At 48.4% G+C, this 25156-nt stretch overlaps 1 protein-coding gene and 1 pseudogene across 1 annotated transcript; one reads left to right on the top strand and one right to left on the bottom strand.

The window, feature by feature from the left end:
• Positions 1 to 25156, bottom strand: part of LOC136536571 (katanin p80 WD40 repeat-containing subunit B1 homolog KTN80.4-like) — a 283345-nt pseudogene that overhangs the window by 69114 nt on the left and 189075 nt on the right.
• On the top strand, positions 19511 to 23689 carry LOC136524359 (E3 ubiquitin-protein ligase HAKAI homolog). Its single transcript, XM_066517766.1, has 3 exons — positions 19511 to 19885; positions 21751 to 21809; positions 22342 to 23689. The coding sequence occupies exons 1-3, from the start codon at positions 19568 to 19570 to the stop codon at positions 23405 to 23407; spliced, it is 1443 nt and encodes a 480-aa protein (XP_066373863.1). The 5' UTR covers positions 19511 to 19567; the 3' UTR covers positions 23408 to 23689.

Genomic DNA, 25156 nt, shown 5'->3' with positions numbered 1-25156 from the left:
CTTTTTTGTAACACATACATCAATTGCCAAGGATCATTATCAACTAATGACCCAAGGTCATCACTCAATCCAAAATTTCAAACAAAACCTAAATCATTAAAGGTTACTATTTGCTTTTTATGAATTAATTATTTAATTCAAAATTATGAAATAAATCAACTTATTCTAATTGAACTCAAAATTTTAGTACATGTTCATTACATGATAAGTAAGTGGCAAAACAAATTTCATAATTTTTGGACAATTAAATAAGTCTAGAAAAATCATAGAAATCCATTTATTAATAAATTGAGCAATTTTTATCACATTCAAAAAGTATTGAAAAAAATTATTTCATATTTTTCTTAAATACTATACATCACAGAGAAGTCACACAAAAATTTTCATAATTTTTGGAGCGCTAAATAAATCTACATAAAAATAACAAAAACAGACACTATTCATTCAAATATGAAAATAGAAAAATCCATTTGAACGCTGAGTCACTGACAATGGGTCCCACCTGTCATCCCTAACCTCGCGCGTTTGACTACGATGGCGACAGCGCTGACCGGCGTAAACTCGTCGACGGTGAGTCCAACGGCGACGGCTAAAGCACCAAAATGATCACCAAGACTAGGCGCATCGATTGACGTTCCTATCAGCCCTGATTACGGTCCTATACTAGCTCGTTGTCGGCCATGGCGGATGTGGTGGCACGGCAGCGCTATGCCGGTGACGTGAGACCTATACAGCTTAAACAAAAGGCCTAGGAAGCATTAGCAGCTCACCCCAAACGTGATTGAGTAGAGCACAAGGCCGGAGGAGCAACGGAGAGGTGGGTCGACGTTCCGAGCAAGCACGGCGGAGTAGATCGTCGTCGGTGGCGATGTTTCGAGAGCTGTGGTGGTCAAAATGAGAAATCAAAGGGTCAGGGAGGACTACATCATTGTGGCGAAGCTAAAACAAGACTCAGCAGGGGCAGAGGATCACCGTAACACGCTGGCTACGGCGAAGCGCTCACGACAGGGACGCTGCCGGCCGTGAGGAAGAAGAGCGCGCACTGTGAGTTCTCGGCGAATACAGGCGACCAAGGTTGGTTGGTTGGGTGCGCAAGGAATAGGCGAAGCTAGGACAGGCTTTGCCGAGACGGTAATGGCACTAGGTTGACGGCGAGAGCTCGACGGAGCTGCGGCGGCGGTGACTGGAAAACAGAGGAGAAGAGAAAACGAAGAACGGCGACGGTGGCTGGCTTATAACATGACCAGGAAGCACAAAGAAGCCATGCGGAAGCCTTTGCCGTGCCAACGCGATGCCCAGACGGCCACGCGTGCGACTGGAAGCTAACCGAAGCTCGCCGGCGGTGTAGCGCAAGCGATGAACACTGTTCAATGAAATTACAGAATTGCCATTCGCCAAATTTCACAAATTACTCCCAAATTTTCATAACAACTCAAAAATCTCCAAAAACAAAAGTTGTTCAAAATAAAAAATTCTACAACTTTGCTTCTATAACCATCTCCTAATTCAATTTAGATTTTGAAATGAACTTTTGAATTTGAATAGGGAAATTTAACGAATTACGCCTTTTTGAATTACTCAAAATTTTTCTAAGCAACTTGAAAAACTCCAAAAACAAACTTTGTATAACTTGTCAAGCTCTACACTTTTGCTTTTGGGCTCAACCCCAAAATATGCTTAGATCTTGAAATGGATTTTTAGGGTTGGATTTAAATGCTGAAAATCAGGGTTTTCTCGAAAAATTCAAAATCCAACAAACTTTGAACTTAAGTCAAACAATACAATTCAACACCTACCACATGAATATAAACTTGTTTTAGTGTATGCATCTCAAAGTTTTTAATATGACCAATTGCCTTGCAATGCATATGATGATATGGCAGTTTTAGTATGTTAAACACCCGAGGTGTTACAGTTTTTTGCAACTTGAGCCATGGGAAGGGTCGGAGGGCGCCGAAACCTCTTCTACAAAAAGAGGAAGCAAATAAACTATTTGTCATAACAAAAGATGAAAATTTGTTAATTTTTGCACAAATTCACTACTTACAAAGTGATTTCATCACAAAAAGGACTAATGTACTCTTAAAATTGAAAGGACTGTTCACTCAGGGGCTCGCCCACAAACTTATTCAGTTACAGTCTCTACCTTGCTTTGCTATGAGTACTACTGTGGCTGCTGCGCCACGCTCTCCATTGGCAACGTTCGGCCATGTACACGGTCCAGTTCGTCTACTGCGGCCACCGCACCACGCTCCATCGGCGACGTCCTACCGCTTCGTGAAATCCTCGAAGGCGCCATCATCTACAACATCGAGCACCACACCAGCAACTGCGGTGCCCCTCCGCTGGGGCATCTAGGGACTATGCCATCATCATCAGCCACAACCCCAACAACGATGTCTAGGCGGGGGCGCCTCCCACCGAAGGAAGGCTGCAACGCACGATGGCAAAACTAACGACGTTCGGCACCCTCCAGCGGTCCTCCTCCTTTGGCAGCAGCGACCCCTCCTCAGCATAGGTGACCCACACCATCTCATCTACATTGGATGACCTCCAGCTCGACATCATGCTCTAGATTCATGAGTGGATCTATGAGTTTTTCTCTCCCTAGCATTACCCTCTCTTACTTAGGAACCGATTCATTCGGTGGAAAGGAGGGAGAAGAGGTGGCAGCTTAGAGGTTGGCGAGGAGGTGGAATGAGAATTCCTCTCCCCTCTATTTAAAGAAGGGGCTCAACAGCTAAGGAAAGGCGAAAGGTTAGGATGAAAAACTCTCTGCCTTCCCCTATTCAATGCAAATGCAAAATCAATGCTAACAAAATTCTGAGGGGACGCGATAGAGCCGAAGGGATGTGCTCTGGTCGACAAGACATTGCCCAATTAGACAGAACATCGCCTAGGCATGGCCCACCACTAATGCACCCCGAGCGCGAGAACTAGGGCACGCTCGCATGTAGGCAACTCTTCGCTTCCCTAGGTAGGACAGTGGAACGACCCAATGACGGAACCCCCCTCTAGGGGGAGCCCAACGGGCCACCTGGGTCGATCGGGCGGCCTAGGAAAAATAGTGAACGAACGACCATTGAAAGATAAGCACCTCTGTTTACTTACTTTGAGTGTTAATTCCTTTACCGAGCCTCCGACCCCAGCAACAGCAAAGGCACGGACATTGCTTAGGGGCTACCGAGGGTATCTATCACCCTCTTCACCCGATCCCTCCTTACATTTAAAACCTGAAGCGTGGTGTGTGGGTATAAAAACTTTGAATACAACTGGATGAACTGCCAGACCCTACGCCTCGATGGCTACGGTGTTTTTTGTTCACCAGCATAAATCGAACTCACAGTTCCCCGCATCACAAGCCTCGGCTCCTGCCTTCCTGAGAAGGGTTTGGAGGGGTCTCCCTATAGAGCCTCCTTCAAGGAGAAGCTGTCAGGTTGACTAAAATCAATCAGGCGGCTCGAATCACCACCAAGAAACAAAAACAAAAAATAGCGACTCTTATGCAGGTTGCGCAGACCTCATCGCAAACATCAGGCCCAAACCCCACACGGACACATCTGGTTGGAGCTTCCCATCGCTCATATCACCAAGGTAACGTTACCAAACCCCACTTTCATTTCAATTTAGTGATACATTAAAACCATACATCCAAGCATTGCATATGCAAATCTCTGCATCTCAATGCTTCGTGTCACGTCACGAAGTGGCAGCCGCCTCATTCAATATGAGCGATGACCGACTGAGGTTCGAAGGCCGGCCCGTGAAGGGCTCGAGGCTGCCTTGCATCAAACAGAGCCAGTGGAGAAAATAGATACAAGCCCCAGCGGCCTTGCTTGACCTTGCTCAGAAGCGGATAGGGATGCCTCAACCTTTCTCATTCGATTCTAACCCTGAGCCAAACCCACAAAATCTCCGTCGAGGAGTGGCCAACGGGCCACCTAAGCCTATCGAATGGCTTGGGCATCTGCCAAGAGGCAGGTTAAGAAGTAGTGAAATGCCACATGAGGGCTTTACCGATCCCGTCAGCGAATGATGGACCTGGATTTCACATGAACATACCCAATAGCGAGCTCATTGAGTGCGACACTCGAGCCATCGAGGCAAGTGTCATCAACTCAGCCCCTCCGATTACAGAAACCAAGGATCGGGTAACATGTGAAAACATGGTTGACCCCCTATCAGACCTTAAAGGGCTTGGGGGTTCGAGCTGGACTGACAGACCGAGGTTCGAAGGCTAACCCACGAAGGGTCCAGAGCCGCCCTATGTCGAACAAGAGCCAGGGGAGAAAACACAAATGAGCCTCGGCGTCCTTTGCCCAACCCGCATTGAGGCAGTAGGGTCATCTCAATCTTCTAGTTCAATCCATCCCCTCACCGAGCCCATAGAAACCCCATTGAGGGGGAATCTGTTGGAAGGCGGGGCAAGGAGCAACAAAATGCCACCCGAGGGCTTTGCCGACTCTGTCGCAAAGCAATGGGATCAGATTCCGCTTGAACATCCCCATTAGCAAGCTCATGAAGCACGTCACTCGAGCCATCGAAGCAAGTGACGTCGCCTAAACCCCTCTAGTTGCGAAAAATCGCTGATGGGGCGACAGTCACAAAACGAGCCAGCCCTTGACTGAATCCCCACCACGCGCGGGGGCTCGGGGAAGGCCGGACCATCATTGAGACTAAACGTACGGTCACGCAGTGATCGCCAAGTAAGGGGAACGTGTGAATACAAAATGTAAGTTCATTTCCCTCGCTCCAGTCTCTAGTAACATCCGACCCTAGCAACCACAAGGGGTCGGATCTCACTCAGAGGATGATAAAGGTATGGGTACCTCCTTTCCTTTTTTGAAAAAGTCTTTATAGTAGACCTCTTCCTCGCACCAAGACTGGCAGCAAAGTTCAGGGGAACAGATTGGTAAGACTGCAAAAGGCCTACGCCCAGACAGCTATGGTAATTTTGCTCACCAGCATAATCAAAATTTCCCCTAAGCACCTCGGGCCCTATGGTCTTAACAAACGGAAGGGTCGATCGTGTAAATCTTTTTTCATCACAAAAAGGGAAGAAGGTAAGACCAAACAAACAAAACAAAATTGCAAAACAAAAGCCATGAATCCATTTTTAGACACAAAAGTACCGACACTTGTTCACATATTATAGATAAGTGTTTATCAAACTTATTCAACTAACTACTTCCATGGAGGGAGAACCGATTCTTTCAGCCTGTTCGCCAGGTCCCACACAAGGGGAGTCACCGCCTTCTCCATCTTATCCAGCTCAGCATCTTCATAGATAGGCGTGAAGCCTTGGCTCATTACCTCTAGGTTGATCTCCCAATCATAATGGGAATGGGTGACAACGAAGGCTTGGGTGATCCCAGCGTGAAAGGTGTCCTCCTCAAGTTAGCACACCCACGCCGTGATACCCGCGGCATGAGCCACGAGCGAGCTGGTTTCCACCGACTGCGCCACCCTTAGGGCATCGTTGACCACCCCAACAATGGCTTGTAGAAGGTCATGCTCATCACTCTCGATCTGAAGGATCCCTCGCACTTTCAGTAAGCTCCTTGTCTAGCCTAGCAGCGACGCTCTCGGCGTCCAACCTTCGGTTCACCGTGGCTCCAAGATTTGCCTGGAGGGACTCGACCACCCAACGCTCCTCGTCGTGCTCCTAGATGGCCTAGTCATGATCCTCATGGGCTATGCCATGCTCCGAACAAAGTCTTTCCTCGGTCCAGCATAGCTCGTGCCGCTCCTTACGCAACCGGGCGATCACCTTGGCATCCCGATCCACCCTCTACTACAACACTATGGACCTCTCCTCAGCCTTCAGCTTGAGGTCCCACTCCATCTCCATCTCTACCAGGAGCTCAACGGCCTGCTCACTGGCTGCAGCATCCTTCTATAGTAGCTCGTCCCACTCCTTTTGAAGTCTGGTAGCCGCCTCCTCATCTAGCTTCACCCTCATCGACAAGGCCTTGAACATCCCATGGATCTCCTCTACATCCCGACACGCCTCGACCTCCCACTACTGGGCGGTAGCCAACTATGCTCCCACATCTCCTTGTAGCTAGGCCTCCTCGGTAAGGCGGTCCCATTCCACCTTTTGCTCATGAAGGAATCGGGACTTGTTCCAGCTACGAGCAACAATACACTGAAAAGAAGACCGGTATCAAAAAACACGAAAACACAAAAATACATGAAGAAAGAAGAAAACGAGGGAGAAGATCAAGCGGATACCTGGCCAGTAGGAATGAAGATTTCACGTAGGCCACCACTGGCCTGGCTCAAGGCATCCATCACCGTCGAGAACCCAACGTCAAGATTTTCCTGCTCCAAGCTCTTGTCAGCATCGTCAAGCAAAAAAAGAACAGACGTTGGGTCCTGAGTGGCCATCCACTGGAGCGGTGGCTCGCCCTGCATGGGGGAGCGGCTGCCTCCCAACAATAGGGCCAAAGGTGGATCCCTTCTGGTCCTCCCCACCACCATCACAATGCCCGAAGACCCTCCGACCATGTCCCCCTCCATTGGCCCCACCTCGGGCGCCGCGGCCTAGGCCGCTGGTGGCATGGATTGCGCCGCTCCCTTGGGCACCGCCATGGTGATGTCCAGCCCTACCAGGCTTATTGCGGTCGTGGGCACCACCGCCTAGGTCTCCAATGGCACAAACTGCGTTGCTCCCACAAACGCCATCGCGACTGCATCCGGATGCGCCTGGCTTGTCAGGGTTGGGGACTGTCCGGCCGTGTCCCTCTCCGTCCAACCCGCGTCGAACACCGTTGTTTGAGCCACCGGAGGCATGGACTACGCCGGCCCCTTAGACACCACCATGGCTATGTCCGGCGGCTCTTGGCTGGGCGTGGTCATGACCACATCCACTGGCAATACTGGACTCTCAGCTAGCAGGGTTGCACCCGCCAAGGAAGATGCCAACTGCTCCACAACCACCGAGGGCACGAGCACTGCTAGATCGGCTAATGAGGCCGTAGCGTCAGCGCTGCTCCTACCCAAAATAGGGGCAACATCAGGTAGCATGGTCCATCTTGCCAGGAGGGCAAGGATCTTCTTGGGTGCCAGCCCCAGAGAATGGCCCATCCGCAAAATCTACATGAAGGTGAAGGGCATAAGGTCAAAGCGAGAAAATAAAAAGGAGGAAAAATAAGGGAATCAGTGGCTTACTCTGGCACCTTTGGGTGGCAGGAATGTTTTGGGGACAAACCCCTAGACCCCCCTAACTCATCTAGGTGGGCCCGCTTTGAGCCTGCCCCCTGCTCCCGGGTAGGGGAACTCATCTCCCTTATCTCTGAGGGCACGACAATGGAGCCGCCCCTCTCCGTCAATGCCTTGGGCAGGGCGGCAGCACCACCCACCTTCGTCATCCCATGGGGCATAGTAGCAAAGCCGCCTCCCTCCATTAGCACCTTAGGGGCAGCAGTAGGTTCGCCTCCTCCCACCCACCGATCCTCCGCTGACACCCCGCATAAAGCGATGGACTCTCCGGTTCCCGCCGGCTCCAAGGACAGGCTAGAGGATCGGCCCACCTTGGCTGACCTCATGGACTCACTTCCCTCTGCGTGGAATGGGAAGGGCCCCTGCATAGATGGGTGGGCACTTGTCAGCATGTCCTCATCCTCCAGGATGTCCTAATCCACATCAGCAGCTACCTCATCGTCATTGTCGTCGTCATCATCATTATCGTCATCACTGCTTACATCCTATCCTCGATCCCATGCCTACTGCTTCCATATCATCTCCTTCTTCTTGAGCTCCCTTGTCCTCTTGTCCCACTCGGCCATGGTGCGATTCGCCGCCGCCAGGACCTGGTCCTTCGACACCGGGGCTAGACTATCCTTGAAGGAAAGTCCCCTTGGCTGGTCCTGCCATCCCAAAGTTAGCATCAAGGGGTCAAAAATTCAAGTGAATAGAGGAGCGCGGGAAAGAAAGCTTACAAAGTCAAAGAACCCTAGTTCCAGCTGCATTGGGGGATGCCCCGGCACTAGATACACATGATCGAGGACGACGTCGACGGAGTCCTTCGAAGGCTCCATCACCTCCTTGATGCGCTGCGCCACCTCAGAGGAAGGAAGCGCTTCATCAACAAGCACCATCCCTTCAAACGACACACTAGGCACCATCCGGTGTAGGGGAAGCATGCGCACCATCAGCGGTGCCACCCTCCTCGCATGGTAGGCACCAATGATCCCTGACCCCTTCATGCCCTGATCCTTCAGATCGTGGAGGGTGGCGAGAAGGTTGGTGATGTGCTTCTTCTCCTTAGTCAGGATGCCCCACTTCCACAACTCTAGGGCCTCTTCGATGAGGTGCCCTGAATACTTTGGTAGGGGGCATTCACGTCATCCCTAACGTAAAACCAATACGAATGCCACCCCTTGTTGGAGGTCGATAGACACATCAACAGGTAGCCACTTGCCCGGGTATGGTGTAGATGAATGCTGGCACATCCCATCGGCACACTCACCACCTTCCCCCCAACCTGCCTCGTCGACAGGCTGACGGTGAAGAAGTGCCACCACAAATCAAAGTGGGGATCGATCCCCAAGAAACCTTCACACAGGGCAACAAATGCCACCATATGTTGGACCCCATTAGGAGTAAGATGCTGCAACTCCACCTGGTAGTAATCCAATAGCTCCTGAAGAAATCTATGTGCAGGTACGGCAAATCCCCGCTCATGGAAGATAGCAAAGGACATGACATACCCTTTGGGAGGCGACGGCTCGTCCTCATCACTAGGCAGCAGCCACCCCTCAACAGCGGCCGATGGGTGGAGGAGGCCACAGCGGACGAGGCCCTCCAAACACTGAGGGGTAATGCCAGATCTACCCCACAGCTCCATTGAGGCGTCGGGAAAAAAGGTGGGTGCGAGCTCGACGGCGGCTACGACGCGGGCGCAAGCTTGATGGCGGCTATGATACGGATGTGAGGCTGACAACGGTGGTAGTACGAACATAGGAGACTAAGGCGATTGATGGCGGAAGAGTCAGACGTGAAGGCGAGGAGGCAGAATACGGAACCCTGGGGGCAAACCCCATGGTTTTATAGGGGCGACGGATGTGAGAAGAACAACTGTCCGCCTCGATCTCTAAGCCTACCACGTGCACCATAGTGTCACCTCACAGGATACATGCCCATGATCCCTATCCTTTCCCACCAAAACTGCACTAGATGGTTCGCCTTCCCAAGCGGACCAAACTCCTTTCCCACATAGGGGATTTGGGTCAGACTGCTTCTTCTCTAGCCCACCTAGGCCTAGAACATCTAGGGATTGGCCCAACGGTCTTGCCGACCAACCCAATAGAGGATGGGCCCATAAGCAACTGGGACCTAGGTACATGAGCATCAGTAGGGCCTCGATCCAAAGTCAAGCCCTAGCCAGGCTGACCCTAGACAAAATCCCCACGAATGGGACACCAGGGTTCCCTTAACGCTTTTCGGTTGATGAAACCAAACCTCATAGCCTTACCCATGAAGGGTCCGAAGCACCCCCTGGGCAATTCTGCCCAAATCACCCAAGGGCTTAGGGCTACACCCATCGGGTGCGCTCGCGCGCACCCTCTGGGAAATCAAAATACCCCCTGGGCAATTCTGCTTGAATCACCCGAGGGCTCGGGGGCTACTATCGGGGACCTAATACCAAGGTACCCAATGAGGTGGAACTAATAACCATTGAACGTTGATGCTTCCGGTCAGACAAGAATGCTACTACGCTTCTTGCCCGAACGATGAAAGACTGGCTCCGCCTCGCCCGGTGTCCGGGGCCAGGCTCCACCTCACCCGATGTCTGAGGACAGGCTCTATCCTGACCGATGGCTAAGGGCTGGCTCCACCTCGCTTGATGACTGCACCCTGCACCTTCATGCTGACAAGCACAGGGTACGATAGGACATTCGAGTCAACCGCCATACCAAGGACCATGCCCTGCACGCCTGTAGGAAGGTACCATCAGGATATGATGGGACGGGCGCTTTAAGCCCTTTCCAACCTAACAGTGCTCAAATAGTGTTGTAGGCACCGACTTTTGTCCCATAGTGTTGTAGGCACCGCCATCAGCCCTCGGGTGCAGATACTAACATAGGCATACAACAACCACTACGGTCTAGGAAGAGACTCACGCCATCTATAGTGATAGACGTACTGTCACCGCGCCGTCTGCTCCCCACAGGGCCATAGGCCAACACCCTTGTCTGACATGCCGCCCGGAGGGGCGAGATGGGATGCGGCCACTTGCTAATCCGGTAAGGGCATGGCGTCACAAGGACATGGGCACCCGATGAATGTGCCACTCCCTGACACCGCCTGGCCATGTCAGCAAGGCTGGATCAGCGAAAAAGGAGGGCTCAACACCTTCGGAGGGGCTTCTTGGCCCTTGGTTTTTCTCCTTTCTCCCATTTATAACCCCTGCTCCCCCTTGGTCTATAAAAGGGAGGGCAGGGCCCCCCATTAAGGGGATCGACTCTTGACGCATAAGTTAAACACACACAACACTTCACACATAGTTGAGCAATGACCCAAGCTCTGGGCAACCCTTTTGACCATTCCATCGGAGACTTGGGACCTGTCCCTCGATCGTTTGTACCCCCTGCTATGAACCTTTTTTTGGTGCTAATAACACAAGCAGCAATAGACTGGACGTAGGGACATTCAGCCTGAATTGGTATAAACCTTGTGTCCTTTAGCGCACCATCCAGGCCTAACGCGCATTAATTATAAATTTACTAGCCGATGTTTGCTTGAAACACCGACAATTATGATCAGGCTTGCTTTTGGTCCAATAATTTCTCCCCCTTTGGAATCAAACACCTAAAAGGAAGATATTAGTAGCACAAGGGAGGGTCAAACTTTGTGATCCTTTGTATGTGGAGTGGAATAGGTCACATAATTTGACTCTCACGTTACATAGACTAAGCTCCCCCTAAACATATGCATACATATGATGGAGAATATAGTTTATGCATAATTGGCAAATTAATGCTCAAGGGAGTTTAATCTATATAATGCATGGAGAAAGCATATAAATACCAAAGTGAAATCAACATAATGATATTGGTTTAGAAATACCACATGTGGAAACCAATTTAATTTATACCACTTGCAATTGGTGGATATTTAAAGTATGATGCTTAACTCTGGGGACTCTATTTTCCTTGCAATGAGACTACTACACACATGATAAGCTAGAAAAAGTGTTAGTCTCAAAGCATCCAACTTGTAGAGTAACCTCCCCCTAAATTTGTGCACATAAGTATGGAACACTTGTAGGAGACATGCACATTGATTTTAGAATCAAAAGTACCACTTGAAAGATGACATCACATGAATGTGAGAATCATTTTCGAAAGTAATATTCGGGAGAAATTATCTATAATTTGGACTTTGGCACATATTAGATGAACCATTGTAAAACAAGCTATGTGTCATCCTCCTAAACAATTTAAACCATGTAGGTTTGCTCCAAGGGTTAAGAGTGAAACCGAGCAAGCCTACCATAAGATATACTTAGTGTATGCAAGACAAATATTTAAGCATGCAAATGCAAACCTAGGCATGAAAAGGAACTAGATGCTAATTGAGATTGCAAGAAATGATATCTAGTTACCTAACATGGGGAGAGAAATTTGGGTCCATAGTGTTCACTAACCCACTTGGCAATTACCTTGTCCATAATGATGCACCCATACTTTGCCAACTCTCCAAATTCCCCAAAGTCCATCAGACTTCTCACTTCCCTTTCGGAATCCAAACCTTCTTGGTGCTCTTCATGTTGGAAATGGTCTCCTTTGGTACCCAAATACGTTTGGCCCCATTGTTGGCTTGATTGTTCACCTTGATGGCCATCACTTTATCACTTTTCTTCTTCTTCAAGAGATAAGGTGTGGAGGCCTTTTTGTCCACCTTGTTGGTGTAGGTGTTGGTGAGCTTGCTTGTTTCCTTTTTTGTTTTTCTCTTTCTTCTTAGATCCTCTCCCATTCTTCACCTTGCACTCATAGGACTTGTGGCCTTCCTTGTGGCATACGTAGCAAACCATGGTTTGTCCTTCATCAAGCTTCTTCACTCCCTTGATGGTGTTATCTTGATGAAGTTGGGCTTGCTCTATCTTGCCTTTTACTTGAGTCAAGTCCTTGGTGAGGTGTATAAATGTCCATGCAGCCCAAGGCACGACAGCACGGTACGAAGCCTGTTTTTTAGCTCGACACGAGCATGGCCTAGCCCAGTGATGTGTGGGCCTGGGCTGGCCTGGCCTGAGGGAGCAGGCTATGCCTAGGCTGCTGCTCAAGCCCATGGGTTGGCATGGCATGGCCTGGCCTATGTCAGTTAGCCTGGCAGTGGCCCAGCCTCCCCCTCCTCACTCCTCCTCCCCCCCCCCCGTGGCCTAGCGTGGCCGGCCTAGCATCCCCGCCTCTCCTCTCCTCATATGGCCTAGCGCAGACGTAGCCCCATGCTCCCACCCCTGAACCCTAACTCCCTTCCCCTCCCCCTCCCCGCCACCACCTCCTATTCTCCGCACCTGCACACGCACGGACGCAATGCGACTTTGCACACGCACGGCTTGGATGCGGCCTTCTCCTTCCCCATCGTTCACCTGCTTCTCCACCCTATAGCCACCCACCTCCTCCTTACGCACAAGCTACATAACGCCATGATAGCCATCCACGACCTGCCTTAGGCTCCTCTCCTCCCATCCCTCCATGAGGTCACACCTTGGGTGCGAGCGCAGCATGCTCGAGCTCCACCCCACCAGCCACCGATGCCTTGAGCTCCTACTTCCCCGTGGCTCACCGAATCCCACCTCCACTCCAACCCGCCTCCACCAACGCCTCACGCTACTACTCCTCCACATGCCTCCTCTATGCGGATCTAGCCTTGTTCTCCATGGATCCAACCTCCTCATCGCTCATCCTCCATGGATGGAGAGGTCGCATCATCCATGGCCTTCCGAAGCAACGACGACAGCATGGCACCCTAGCCTCCCCTCTCTCTCTCTCTATTGGTGTAGTGAGCCTTGGGCCGGTCCAACACGCTAGATTAGCCGTGCTTCTCGGGCCGGCTTGGCACGAAAAATGGCCTAGTAGGCCGTGCCTGGGCCATCGGCCAGGCACGAAGCCCATGGTGGCATAGCCGCAGGGCACGTCATGCCTTGTCGGCCTGACCCCCATCGGGTCATGCTGGCCCGTTACCGTGCCATGCCGGGCTGGGCCGGCCCATTGCACATCTATAGTGAGTCAATCCACTTTTTGCTTGAGTTACTCATTTTCCATTGCGACCTCTTGTATGCATGTTTCTAAAACAACTTTCTCAACACAAACTTGGTTGAACAAGGATAATTCTAAACATAAATCATTACAAGAAGTAGAGACATCCTTTTTAGGCATGTAAAAAATTGAACCTTTCTTTTTAGGTGCCTCGGTGGGGTTTGTACCGATGGCTTCAAGTTTAGCAACTTTATTAGTTAGCTCATCACAATGTTTGCACATGGTTTCCATTTTAGCGAGCAAGCTTTTATAATCATATTGTGAGCTAGCTAACTTTTCTTTTAATTTTCATTTTTCTTTACAACTTGCTCATCATTGATTGTGCAATTATTTGTGTTTGCACTAGTAGATAGCTCCATATTAAGATTGGCAAAAGTTTTATATTGTTCAAGCAAAGTAGCATAAGCTTGTTGTGAGCTATCTAGTTTTTTTAATTTTTCAAGCTTTTTTACTAGTGCAAACTTTAGCAAAGTTAAGATTTTGTTGCACAATTTCATCATAAGAAGGTAGCTCATCATCACTATCACTGTCACTATCACTAGGGATAGGCTTTTGTTACCTCGTGCCATAAGGCACACATATGAGGTGCTTGATGATGATTGCTTGTGCCCGCGCCTCTTATGGTGGTATTCTTCTTCACTTGAAGAATTATCCCATGACCTTATTGATGTGAGGGCTTTGTCCTTGCATGCCTTCTTTGTCATGGGTGTGGTCTTGTTTGGACAAACTTCCACAAAGTGCCCCAACTCGCCGCATCCATAGCATCATTTCTTTCTTTGCTTATTTCTTTGATTGGTGAATATGAAATCTTAAATTTGGATGGGCACACCCTTGATATTGAGTTTTTGGATCATCTTCTGCACCTTGTTGATAAGCTTGATAGATTCTTCATCAAGGTTAGAGGTGGAGGAGGAAGATTGATCATCATCACTTGATTCTTTGTCATCATCATCCTCATCTTCTTCTTCATCTTCACTTGAGGAGCTTGAGCTTGAGCTTGTCTCAACTTGCTTGCCCTTTATCTTCTTTTTCTCACTACATGTGAGAGCTTTGCCTTTGCTTGATGAAGAGGCTTCTTCTTGACCCATCTTGCATAACATTTCAAATGCCACTATCTTGCCAATGACTATGGCCGGGGTCATGGTGCTCAAGTCCTCTATGTTGTGAAGGATGGTAATGATGCTTGCATATTTCTTTTGTGGTAGCATAGAGATGATCTTCCTCCCGATGTCCACATCATCTAGCTTTGTTAATCCTATTGAATGGAGCTCATTGATAATTAGATTTAAACAAGAATACATATCACAAACAAGCTCATCATAATTCATTTTAAAGGAATCATAATTTTATTTAGCTAGATAATATTTTTGCTCACGGACATTAGTTGTGCCGTCATGGAGCTCTTGGAGTTTTAACCAAATTTTATGTGCCGTATTTAAAGTGAACACTTGGTTAAACACATCCATGCTAAAAGATTCAAACAAGCAATTTTTAGCTCTAGCATTGAAATAAAATTCTTTTTCTTCACTCTTTGTGGATTTATTGGGATTCTTAATGGGTTTCATCCCGTCATGAGTGACTCTCCAAACACCCAAATCTATCACCTCAAGGTGATAAGCCATTTTAGCTTTATAGTAGGGGAAGTTAGTACCGTCAAAGTATGGAGGCCTAGAGGTATCTATGCCAACCACACTAAATAGCATCGGCTCAACGACGGTGAAGTCAAAGGTCCAAATTGAGCCAACCGGCTTCGATACCACTTGTAAGGGATCGTGACGCCTAAGAGGGGGGTGAATTAGGTAACTTAAAATTTTAACTCTAAACTATTGCCTCTAATTCCACCTAGTCAAAACCTATGCAAGAAAGTAATCTATCTAGATGTGCAACTACGATTTTGCTAGGTGTGTTGCTATATCTACTGCCAAAGAGTTATGCAACCTAGGCTCTAATCCTATCAACTAAGCTAGGAAAGTAAAGCAATCAACCAAGGTAGCAATATGAATATAGAAGGTAAAGATGGGGTAGAGATACAAACTCCCATCGATGACTCTAGTATTTTTACCGAGGTATCGAGAAGCGCTCAAGCTTCTCCCTAGTCCTCGTTGGAGCTCCTCGCAAGGAATCCCTTACAAGGGCCAAGCTCCTGGTCGGGTAACTCCGTGGATAGCCTTGGTCCTTCCCCACACACAAGTGGGTCTCCAGTGTGCCTTCCAGCAAGCCTCTCCTGGACCACTCCCCACTGTCTTCACTGTCAAGCTTTTGGCCGAACCACCGCAGGCCTTGTTCCCTTTGGTACACAGTGGTGGCCACACCACAAACGCAGTTGGTGTGATCTCGTAAGACTACAAGCCTCTCCAATGTACAACAATAGTGCGCGCAAGCACCAAGTGGTAAGAGGTATGCAAACCTCACTAAACACTAGGCCTAAACCTAGAGCAAGCGCATAAGCAGTGGTCTAATCAATCTAAGCATTTCACAAAGCACCTATGCTAATCACCTAATGAATCAATAAGCACTATATAAGTGGAGATCACTAAAATGGTGTATTAACACCCTTGGTATGTTTCCTCAGTGCCACACTTCTCAAATGGCCGGTTGTGGGGTCTATTTATAAGCCTCATGGAGAAAGTAGCCGTCGGGGATGAAACCCAGCTTTCTGCTACTGACCGGACGCTGCTGTCGTCCTAACCGAACATGTCTGGTCATCTCGACCGTTGGAGCAAGCGCGTTGATCGGACTCTAGGCCAAGTCCGGTCACTGTTGATCGGACACGTCCGGTCATGCTGGTGCCGCTCTGGAACCTCTCTGGACTCAATCAGACGCTGCAGTTCCTGTGTCTGGTCGATCATCTGCCAGCGTCCGATTAGTGCTAAATGTGTTGCCGAGATAATGAACAGTGCCATCGTCGCGTTCGGTCACTTAAGTCCTCAGCGTCCGGTCGTTGCTGAGCATCTTGATCAAATGCGTCCGGTCGCTATAAGGGCCATGTTTGGTCACCTTTGTGAAGCTCGTATCTTTATGATCTTGTGTTTGGCTTGGTTTCTATCTTCATACTTGGACTTTTCTTGATATCTTGGGTCTTTTCTTATGCTTCTAGGGTCTTGCTTATGGTGTTGATCGTGGGATCATCATGTCGCCTTCGTCCAAGTCACGTGCAATACATTAGTCCAATATCATTAGTCCAATTTGGTTGTGTTGGTTATCAAACACCAAAATCCAAAGTAAATAGGCCTAGGGTCTATTTTCCTTACACTCACCCTAGAAGTGCTTAACTTTTATAAACCAATATCATGCCATTATTCCTTTAGCCTTAATGGGTATTTAGCTATCATATTAAGGAGTCTATTCTAGGGCTACAAAAATTACAGTGAGCACATAATAATACAATGAAGCTACTATAAAAACTTTAGGGTTTTTGCTATCACCAATCTACCACAAAAATTTCTACAATTATTAATCGAAATAATACTAAGCATCTTAACTATTTTAATGCTCCTTAGCAACCACACAGATATGTATGAACTAACTATACTAACAGATAGACAATGTTTTTGTAAACCTAACAAAATCAATTTCACATTTTTTTTTGGATATCTACATTATTTTATATTAATTACCAAAGTTTAGCTCAGAATTAAAATGAAAAGCTATTTCTATTTTCCACAAAAAATAAACCGATTTCGACCCAACGAGGCCCACGCGGGGTGGGGCCCACGCATTGGAGGGGGCCCACGGCGGGGAGCCCCCATGCGCGCTGGCACTCTTGTAAAAATGTCCTCGCGTTATCAGACAATAGCGCGAACACTACACGTACTATTTCTATAGACAGCGACTTTGCAACAGAGCCCTCGTGTCTTTTCACTTTGGCACCAGAGAGGTCCCCGAGACGCCCTGTGCTCACCGGCACGGCAGACGGTGGCAACAGGTGGTACGTCAGCCACTCGAGGATCGCACCGACCCAACTAACGAGCCGAACCCCATCTACGACCCTAACGCCTATCCTAAGCGGCGATATAGAGCAACAGGGCACACTGGAGTGAGCTGCCACCGTGCGTGGTCACCCACGACGGCGTCGTGGTCATCCCAGCGAGATACAACGCTAACAGGACCATAGAGATAGGGGATAAGCACCAGGGGCACACCGTGAACCCGGCCGAAGTGGTGATTCGGCCGACGACTACCTGTGCAGGGCTGGCCGCGTGCGCGTGACGAGCACGACGACGAGCTGTGGCGGACATGGCCGCGTTAGCGGCGGCGGGGAGGTGGTAGCGCTCCCACTGGCGTGCGCACAGTGGAGAGGGAGCCAAGGCGATCTAGTGGTGTAGAGGAATTTGCGCGGGGTTAAGTGGTGGAGGCTAGCCATGGCGTGGGCGGTGATGGGTCTTAACGATGCGTTGGTGGGGCGAAGCTCCAAAATTGAGGCTCGGCTGAGCCGCAATCAAACTGGGGTGGGGGCAGCTAGAGAGGGGACATAAGGGCGGAGGCGCGGACATGAGGGATTAATGAGAGGTGACCCCTTGCAGCTGCGGCTCCGGTGCGATTCATCGACGGCAGGGAGACGAGAACAAAGAGAGAGAGCGAGGGAGCGGTGGGGGAGGGGCAGCCAACGACTCGGCAAGGGCATGCCTTGGCGGGACGCGGTTGGCACGACCAGCGTAGCCCGCGGCTAGGCACTAGTCGACAAACACGCACGCTCGAGATCGGCGTGGCCCGCGCGTCGCAGTGCCATCAATGGCAAGGCGGCGACGACATGGCCACATGCGCGCAGCGTCAAGGAGGGCCAGCGGCGCAGCGCAGCTGCTGGCACGCAGCGTGGTGATGCGACGGTGGCGACAGTGGCGTCGTCACGATATGGGCGCGGAGGCAGCAGCAACACCAGTGGCAGCCACGGTGGCAGGGGCGGCCGAGCGTAGAGCGGACCGGTAGCCTAGCGGTGCGGCTAGAGTGGCCAAACTGCGGCAAGGCCACGGTGGCCATGGCCAGTCGGTGCGTGGCCACGCGCGCGCGCATGGCACAACTGTGCGGCGACACGGGTCGGCCACGCGTGGTGACCACGCGCACGGCGCGAGACAACACAAAGCTGTGATGTGCATGAATTTTAAAGCGATGATCATGATCAAACCATTGCTACTAAATCTAAACCGGCTTCACTACACTCAAGATGGCATATGGAACTACTAAATCGAATCATAACACTACACCACTCCTTAATCTAATCTCTCCAAATAAATTGCTAAGCATAGTCGCATCTAGCTATCCACAGACTTAGAAATTTTCTAAGCATTTGAGCTAATCTTAATTTCATATTGCATTTCTAAGCTACTAAAAATATTACTTAGTATTATTCTTTTTCAACAGCAAGTATTCATTGTCATCTACAAAGTTTACATTTTCAACTTTATTTAAGTATCACACACATGCTCTATAGTATTTTTGCTTAATAAAAATTGGTTTTAAACCCTACTTGATATGTATGAACCATCGAACCAACTTTCGTTTAGCATTTTTATTGATCATTTGGAGTTACAGAAACTGATCTACACACTTCACCATATATATTAACACACAAGTACGATGTTCATGACATATTTTAATAGATAATTAACAGGTAACACCAAGGGGGTGTTACACGGTATCCCTAGCCTTCCTGTGTGAATCGCCCGCGCTCCCGTGCGCACGCCATCGCTGACCGCGCGAGCCAGGCTGCGGAAAAAAAACGGAATCCAAATCCGTTTTTAGGAGCCTGGCTCCGGACCCTTGCCTGCGTGCCGACGGCTAGGTGCATTAAGGACTCTAGGAACCAAACACCCTTAGGGCTCGTTCGGTTGTGGGCCTGGATTCAATCCACCTTCCTTTCTAAAATGTGTGCACCAATAGGCTATTTAAGGATCTTGCGGAGGCTACATGCAGCAAAAAAAACTCAGTCATCTCGCCTGGAATCGATCCTGACCTCTAGTGTCCCGGAACAAATCCGTTCGGATGCTATGTGCAGAAGAACATGCGGAGACTACGTGAAACGGAATAAATCCCCATGGACGCTTTCTGCAACTTAGCAATCACCCTGCACACAGCTATGTAGATTGGTTCCGGAATGAATCTCCATGGAATTAATCCGTTGCAAACGAACAAGCCCTTAAACTGCCTGCATCCCGGAAGCCAAGCAGGCACGCCGCAGGGCAACCAAACAGGCCCACGTATTCCCCGAGCACTGGCTGAAGCAGGCCGAAACCCAGTCCGAGAAAGGAGCAAATAAACCAAACCCAGCCCGGGAAAGGAGAGAGAAAAAACTAGAAACCCTAACGATGCTGCAGATCCGCCTGAGCAAGATTGGCTCGTCGGACTCCGGCGCTGCCGCCACCGGCTCGGCAGCCGCCGCCGGTGCCTACGCCGCGGTGGGGGCGGCTGCGGCGCTGGGTGGCGGCATCCCGGAATCGGTCACCGTGGCATGCCCCGACCACCTGGTGATCGCGGACCTCCCCGTCGCGAAGAGCCTCGGTGCCGTCACGACCTCCGCTGCCGCCGCCCCGCGCTCCATCGGCCGTCGCTCCCGTCGCCCGCTCGGGGAGCGCGTCCACATCTGCTCCCGCTGCGAGTTCCCCATCGCCATCTACGGCCGCCTCGTACGGACTTGCTAAACCCTATATATATTTTTTTATGCGGTTATCAAACTGCGAACTTGTTCAGCTCGTGTTGCTGCTAAGGAAATTAGAGGTTTAGTCAACCGCGTGTGTTGTTTAGCCATTTACTGCCACCAACTCTATTCTTCCCCTGTTGATGTCATAAGTGAAAATGGAGCAGCGGATGTGCATCATCTTTGTTTTATGCTCCCTGTTTAGAGTGTTGGATTTCTGAGAGTTGGACAAAAATACCAATACATATAATTTGTAGTAGCTCTGTGGGATTGGCTATTGCCTCAGTGTTCTAGCGATTCCATTGTAAGGAGAGCCAATGTTATCTCGTTTTGTTCATGGCAAGCAGTCAAGGGAAGCTAAGATCTACTGGCTAGCGATTGAATGAAGGCAGTATTGCTGTTCTCTTACAATGCTAGTACATCTGTTTGTTTTAATGGATCACACAGGATTTGCTTGTTGGTGGTACTAACCTAAGGAATTGATAAATAGACTACTCACAGTTTCACCTCGATTGCATCATGAAATAAGCTTCTGGCTTCAGTTCTACTGTGGCTTTTAAGTTTGAACTAGTCATATGTTGCCCTTTTTTTGTTTGGTTGAAGTACTTCAAGCAAGTTAAACGGCCTTCATGCATAAACTTTGTAGCACAAATACAGGATACATGGATATGCCATGTTCCCCAAAAAAGTCGATATGAGGATAGGTTTTCATGTATATAAACTTTTAAATAAATTATAGGTCACATTAAAATTTTAAAAGCTAATAACAAATCGAGCATCACAAAAACTCCATGATCCAATTCTCCTAATGACTTGCAAAAGCCAGATAAGAATGTATAAGTCTTATATTGTAAGATAAAAAGTCCCAAGTGCTTCATGTGAAAACTTTATGGAGGATACAAGTACACCTTTGAGGCTCGGAGGAAATCGATCAAGTTCCTTACATGATAGTTGATACCTAGACAACTAGGAAGTGCAGCTTGCAGCTCAGGCTGCTGCTTCATCCTCATGTGCTTCATCCCCCAATTATTGCTGCCATCTAATCAGAGTCTGGGAAAAATCAAGCTAGAAGAACACTAGATCAGCTATCAGTAGCACTAATTGATTCTATTAACTCACTAGCAACTACTGGATTCAGGGAAGGTCATGGGAGGAGAGTAAGAAACTGACTGCCAAGTCGCTGCTGATCTGATGTGCCACCAGCCCACCATGGGGGCGCATGTTGCGTGGTTGCCCACGGGCAGGCTTGTGGGTAGCGTGCGTCACTGGCTCACCGTGGCTGTTGCTGTAGGGCATAGTTAGCGCAGAGGAAAGGAACTCACCTCACTGTTGCTGGCCACCGGGAGTCACCACTGCTGGAGTTGAGTGACAGGGAGGTGGTGCAGCTGTGCGCCCACGTGTTGCTGTGGCGTCTAGGGCAGGGAATGACCTGAGCGAGTAGCAATTGCCTTCAAATACCGATCTGTTAACTGGGCTGGGCCATATCCAACAGAGGAATAGATGGGCTGATATGTATAAGCCCAAGTATCTGATATTCATATATTTATTTATTTTTCCCGATAGTCCACGGGTACTTATTGTGGCTGCATCCTGCACATGTCCATAACAGATACGTATCCAATACAGGATATGAGGGTGTTCTCGCATATTCGTGCTACATACATAGTATGTAATAGTCTGGAATCATATTTTTTTAATGTGTTGTTTCAGTATATTCTGTATTTTATGTTCATGTGGTTTTACCTGTTCCCTGAATAAGTGCTACATGTGGCCATTCACTCTATAGTTTCCTTTTCTGATAATATAAACAGTTGGACCCTATAGTAATTTGATGAGCTTTTTTCTTGGTTTCAGATCCCTTGTGAACATGCTTTCTGTTTAACCTGTGCAAGAAGTGATTCCAGCTGCTATCTGTAAGCATTCTAACTCCCAGGTTTCTCTAACCTACTATTATCTTGTCAGCTCATTTCATGGTAGGTAGCATACATTATTTCATTGGTTTATCAACGAGAGTGCAAGACATGATGGTGCTTGCTCTAGTAAATTGGTCTGTTATACGAAATCTGAGCCTTGACTGATTGTTCTTGCATCTCTTATGATATTTCATTTCAATCAATGGGCAGATGTTTGCAATAGTGTGGTACTGTTTAAATCATTTTCTATCCTAAGTTTGTTGTTGTGTACACATGAGATATTCTGTTCATTCGGATTCATAATCTGAATATTGGTTAAAAATTGACATATTCTGTACTGAAACTCTCATGATACCAATGTACCCTTGGATACATAATTAACTGTTCGGCAGGCAATCTAAGGGGAGTGTCTCTGGAAATGTTGTAATTTCAATCCTTATTTAATGTAGACAGCTGCTTCGTTTCTCTTTTAGAGTTCCGCACTTCTGCTTGGTCTAAGTCTATCAATTTAAACTTCTGTTTACCTCTGCAGTTGTGATGAGCGCATTCAGAAGATACAGAGTGTCAAAATGATGGAAGGGATTTTCATCTGTGCTGCACCGATGTGTCTCAAGTCGTTCCTTAAGAAAGCAGATTTTGAGTTTCATGTGCCCGATGTCCATGCCAACCTCCTCCAAACTAATCAAGAGAAGGAAGAAGAACGCAATGAGTCAGATGCTGCTAACATCTCCCGTGCTTCTGCGGGGGATACTCAAAGACAATCTCAAATTCCTGAAATGTCTACTGCACGTGCTCCTCCAAGGTCAGGTGTTTCACAAGATCGTGAAGAACGCTCCCGATACCACCAGTCCAGGGAGCAAACACCACTGAGGCCCCCAACCCTTTCAAAACCACCTTCATTCCATGGTCGCCACTCGTACCCACCAGGGGATACTCAGGCTGAGAACAATCCACCTCAAGGATTCGACCGGCCCTACAACTGGGCTTCTCAATCACGGCAGGAGAGCCCAGGTGCGGCGACTCCACTTCGCCAAGAATCTGACCACAGTACTCAGGACAAGCAGCAATTGATGGCTAATGCACCTTATATGTTTCCGCCGATTCCTCCTCACCAGGGAAACTTTATGATGCCTATGAATATGAATCAGCCTTTGATCCCCAATGCACCTTTCAATTACCCTCTCCAGCAAGATGGAAACCCCCAGTACTTTTCTGCCCCTTTCCAGATGCAGCTACCAGATACTGGATCAGACCAAGGTTCCATGCCAAGTGTCCAGCCTCCAGCTGGTCCTATGAGCTTCCCTGAGGGGCTTCAGCGCCCGTGGGCTATGGGGCTGATGCCATTTCAGTCGATGGCCCTTGGTCAGGGAATGGCTGATGGTGTGGGTGATCCTCAGGGTGGTGGTGGCCTTGCCTTCATGCAAGCTGGTTTTGGGGGCATGCCTGATGGCTCCATGAATACAGGCATGCCCGATAGAGGTGATGGAAGGGGTATTCTAGCACAGATGCCTATGCCAATGCAAATGCAGATGTCACTTCCCCCACCTCCACCGACACAACCTCCATCAGGCTCACAGCGAACGTTTAACAGGAGTTGATATTATTTTTTTGCACGAATTGATGGTTCCTCTCAAAATTGCATGTCGACTCATTGAGAAAATTGTAATTTTATCGTTCTTTGCATGTAACTTGTGAGAACTAGATGGCTCAGTTTTATTCCCCGGTTGCATAGGAGCCTGTATTATGCTACAACTGTCCTGTTGGGATGAAATGTTCCCAAATTCCGAAATTTTAGTTCGAGATGTTGATTGTGTTGGGTAAAATACTTCTGACGATGCAGTGAGAACTTTGAAACATGTGGCTGGTGTTAATGTGATATATTGTTGAATCCTGATCTGCCCGCATGAGCTATTTTAGTTGCAATCACGCATGTCAGCATATAAAGTGTGATTTTGGTTTGCCCTTATAAGCCAAATCACGTTGACCTGGAGCAAAATTTTTTCCATGTATAAATATTCCGTCTAGAAATGGTAAGTGTATTTGACCACCAGTTGAAAAGTCATATTAAATAGATTTTGACGATTAATTTCTCTTATAATGTAGTAGTTAAATGCTAAAAATATGCATATAATTTGACAAAGACTCTTTAGCGCGTGAGATTTTTTTCTGTTTCTATTTTTTCCTGTGAAAATGAAATAATTCTTGTGTTCCAAGAAGCCCTATTTTTTTTATCAAAGTTTATAAGATTTGATTTTTCCTTACTTAAATACTTTCATCATTCTTGGATGGAGGAAGTATAAGTTTGAAATTTTCTAAAATGCAATAACGAGTAACGCTTCCAAGGACTTAAAAAGTTGAACGTATGTAACAAAGGAAAAGATCTAAGGAGGCAAATAAAAGTTAAATGTACTCTCTCTATTCTTCTAAATTATAAGACATTTTAGCTTTTCTAGAATTCTAGATATGATGATTTTATTATATCTCTAAACATAGCGTATATCTAAATACATGGGGGAAAACTATGCATGTAGAAAAGTCCCTTGCCTCACTTTTGGGGAGGATAGGAGGCGGCCATGGTGAGAGCATGAGACCACACCACAGCCGCTATATGGGCGTTAGGGGTCTTTTTTTTATTTACAATGAACGTTAGGGATTCAAGCAAGGAGAGGCAAGGTGACGATTGGGATAGTTGGCAAACAGGGTTGTCGTGTTTTCGGACCAACGACGAGTAAATTTGTATTTGCGCGTCTGGCTTGGATGGTGTGCTCGGAGGACACAAGGGTTTATACTGGTTCGGGCAGAACGTCCCTACATCCAGTTCGTTGCTGCTCATGTTACCGGCACTTGGTTTGCAGTAGGAGTTACAAAACATGCGAGAGAGTGAGAGGATTCCAAGTCTCTGATGGAAGGAGTGAACGGGTGCTGAGAGTACGCAAGTCACTTAGCCGTGTGCTCGTGTCGTGCTCTTATGTCCAGATACTCCATTTCATGGGGCGCCCTACTTCCTCTTTTATAGACAAAGGGAAAGCGCGGGTTATAGAGGAGGAAAAGGAGAAGAACGAGAGAGAAGAAGGCTTTCAGGGTTGTCGGGTCCTCCTTCACGTAGATCTCGGCCGATCCTGTAGATGTCAACATGGACGGCTCCATGTCGCGGCCCTGTTCGTCACTGGCGCCATGCGCAGGCGTCATCTACCGGTCATGGCGTTCCACTCCGTCCCAGCGGACGTCGTGGTGAACTGACGCACCTATCAGCGTTCGTACGAGGATTAGGCAGAACAGCACCGGCACGTCTGACACTGTTCTTGATGTGAATCCCCAAATATGGCCTGTCATGGCCACGGGTTACA

This window comes from Miscanthus floridulus, chromosome 2 (assembly GCF_019320115.1).
Source record: "Miscanthus floridulus cultivar M001 chromosome 2, ASM1932011v1, whole genome shotgun sequence".
NCBI classification, from domain to species: Eukaryota; Viridiplantae; Streptophyta; class Magnoliopsida; order Poales; family Poaceae; genus Miscanthus; species Miscanthus floridulus.
Note: the sequence above shows the minus strand (reverse complement) of the source record. Positions and strands in the feature narration are given on the sequence as shown.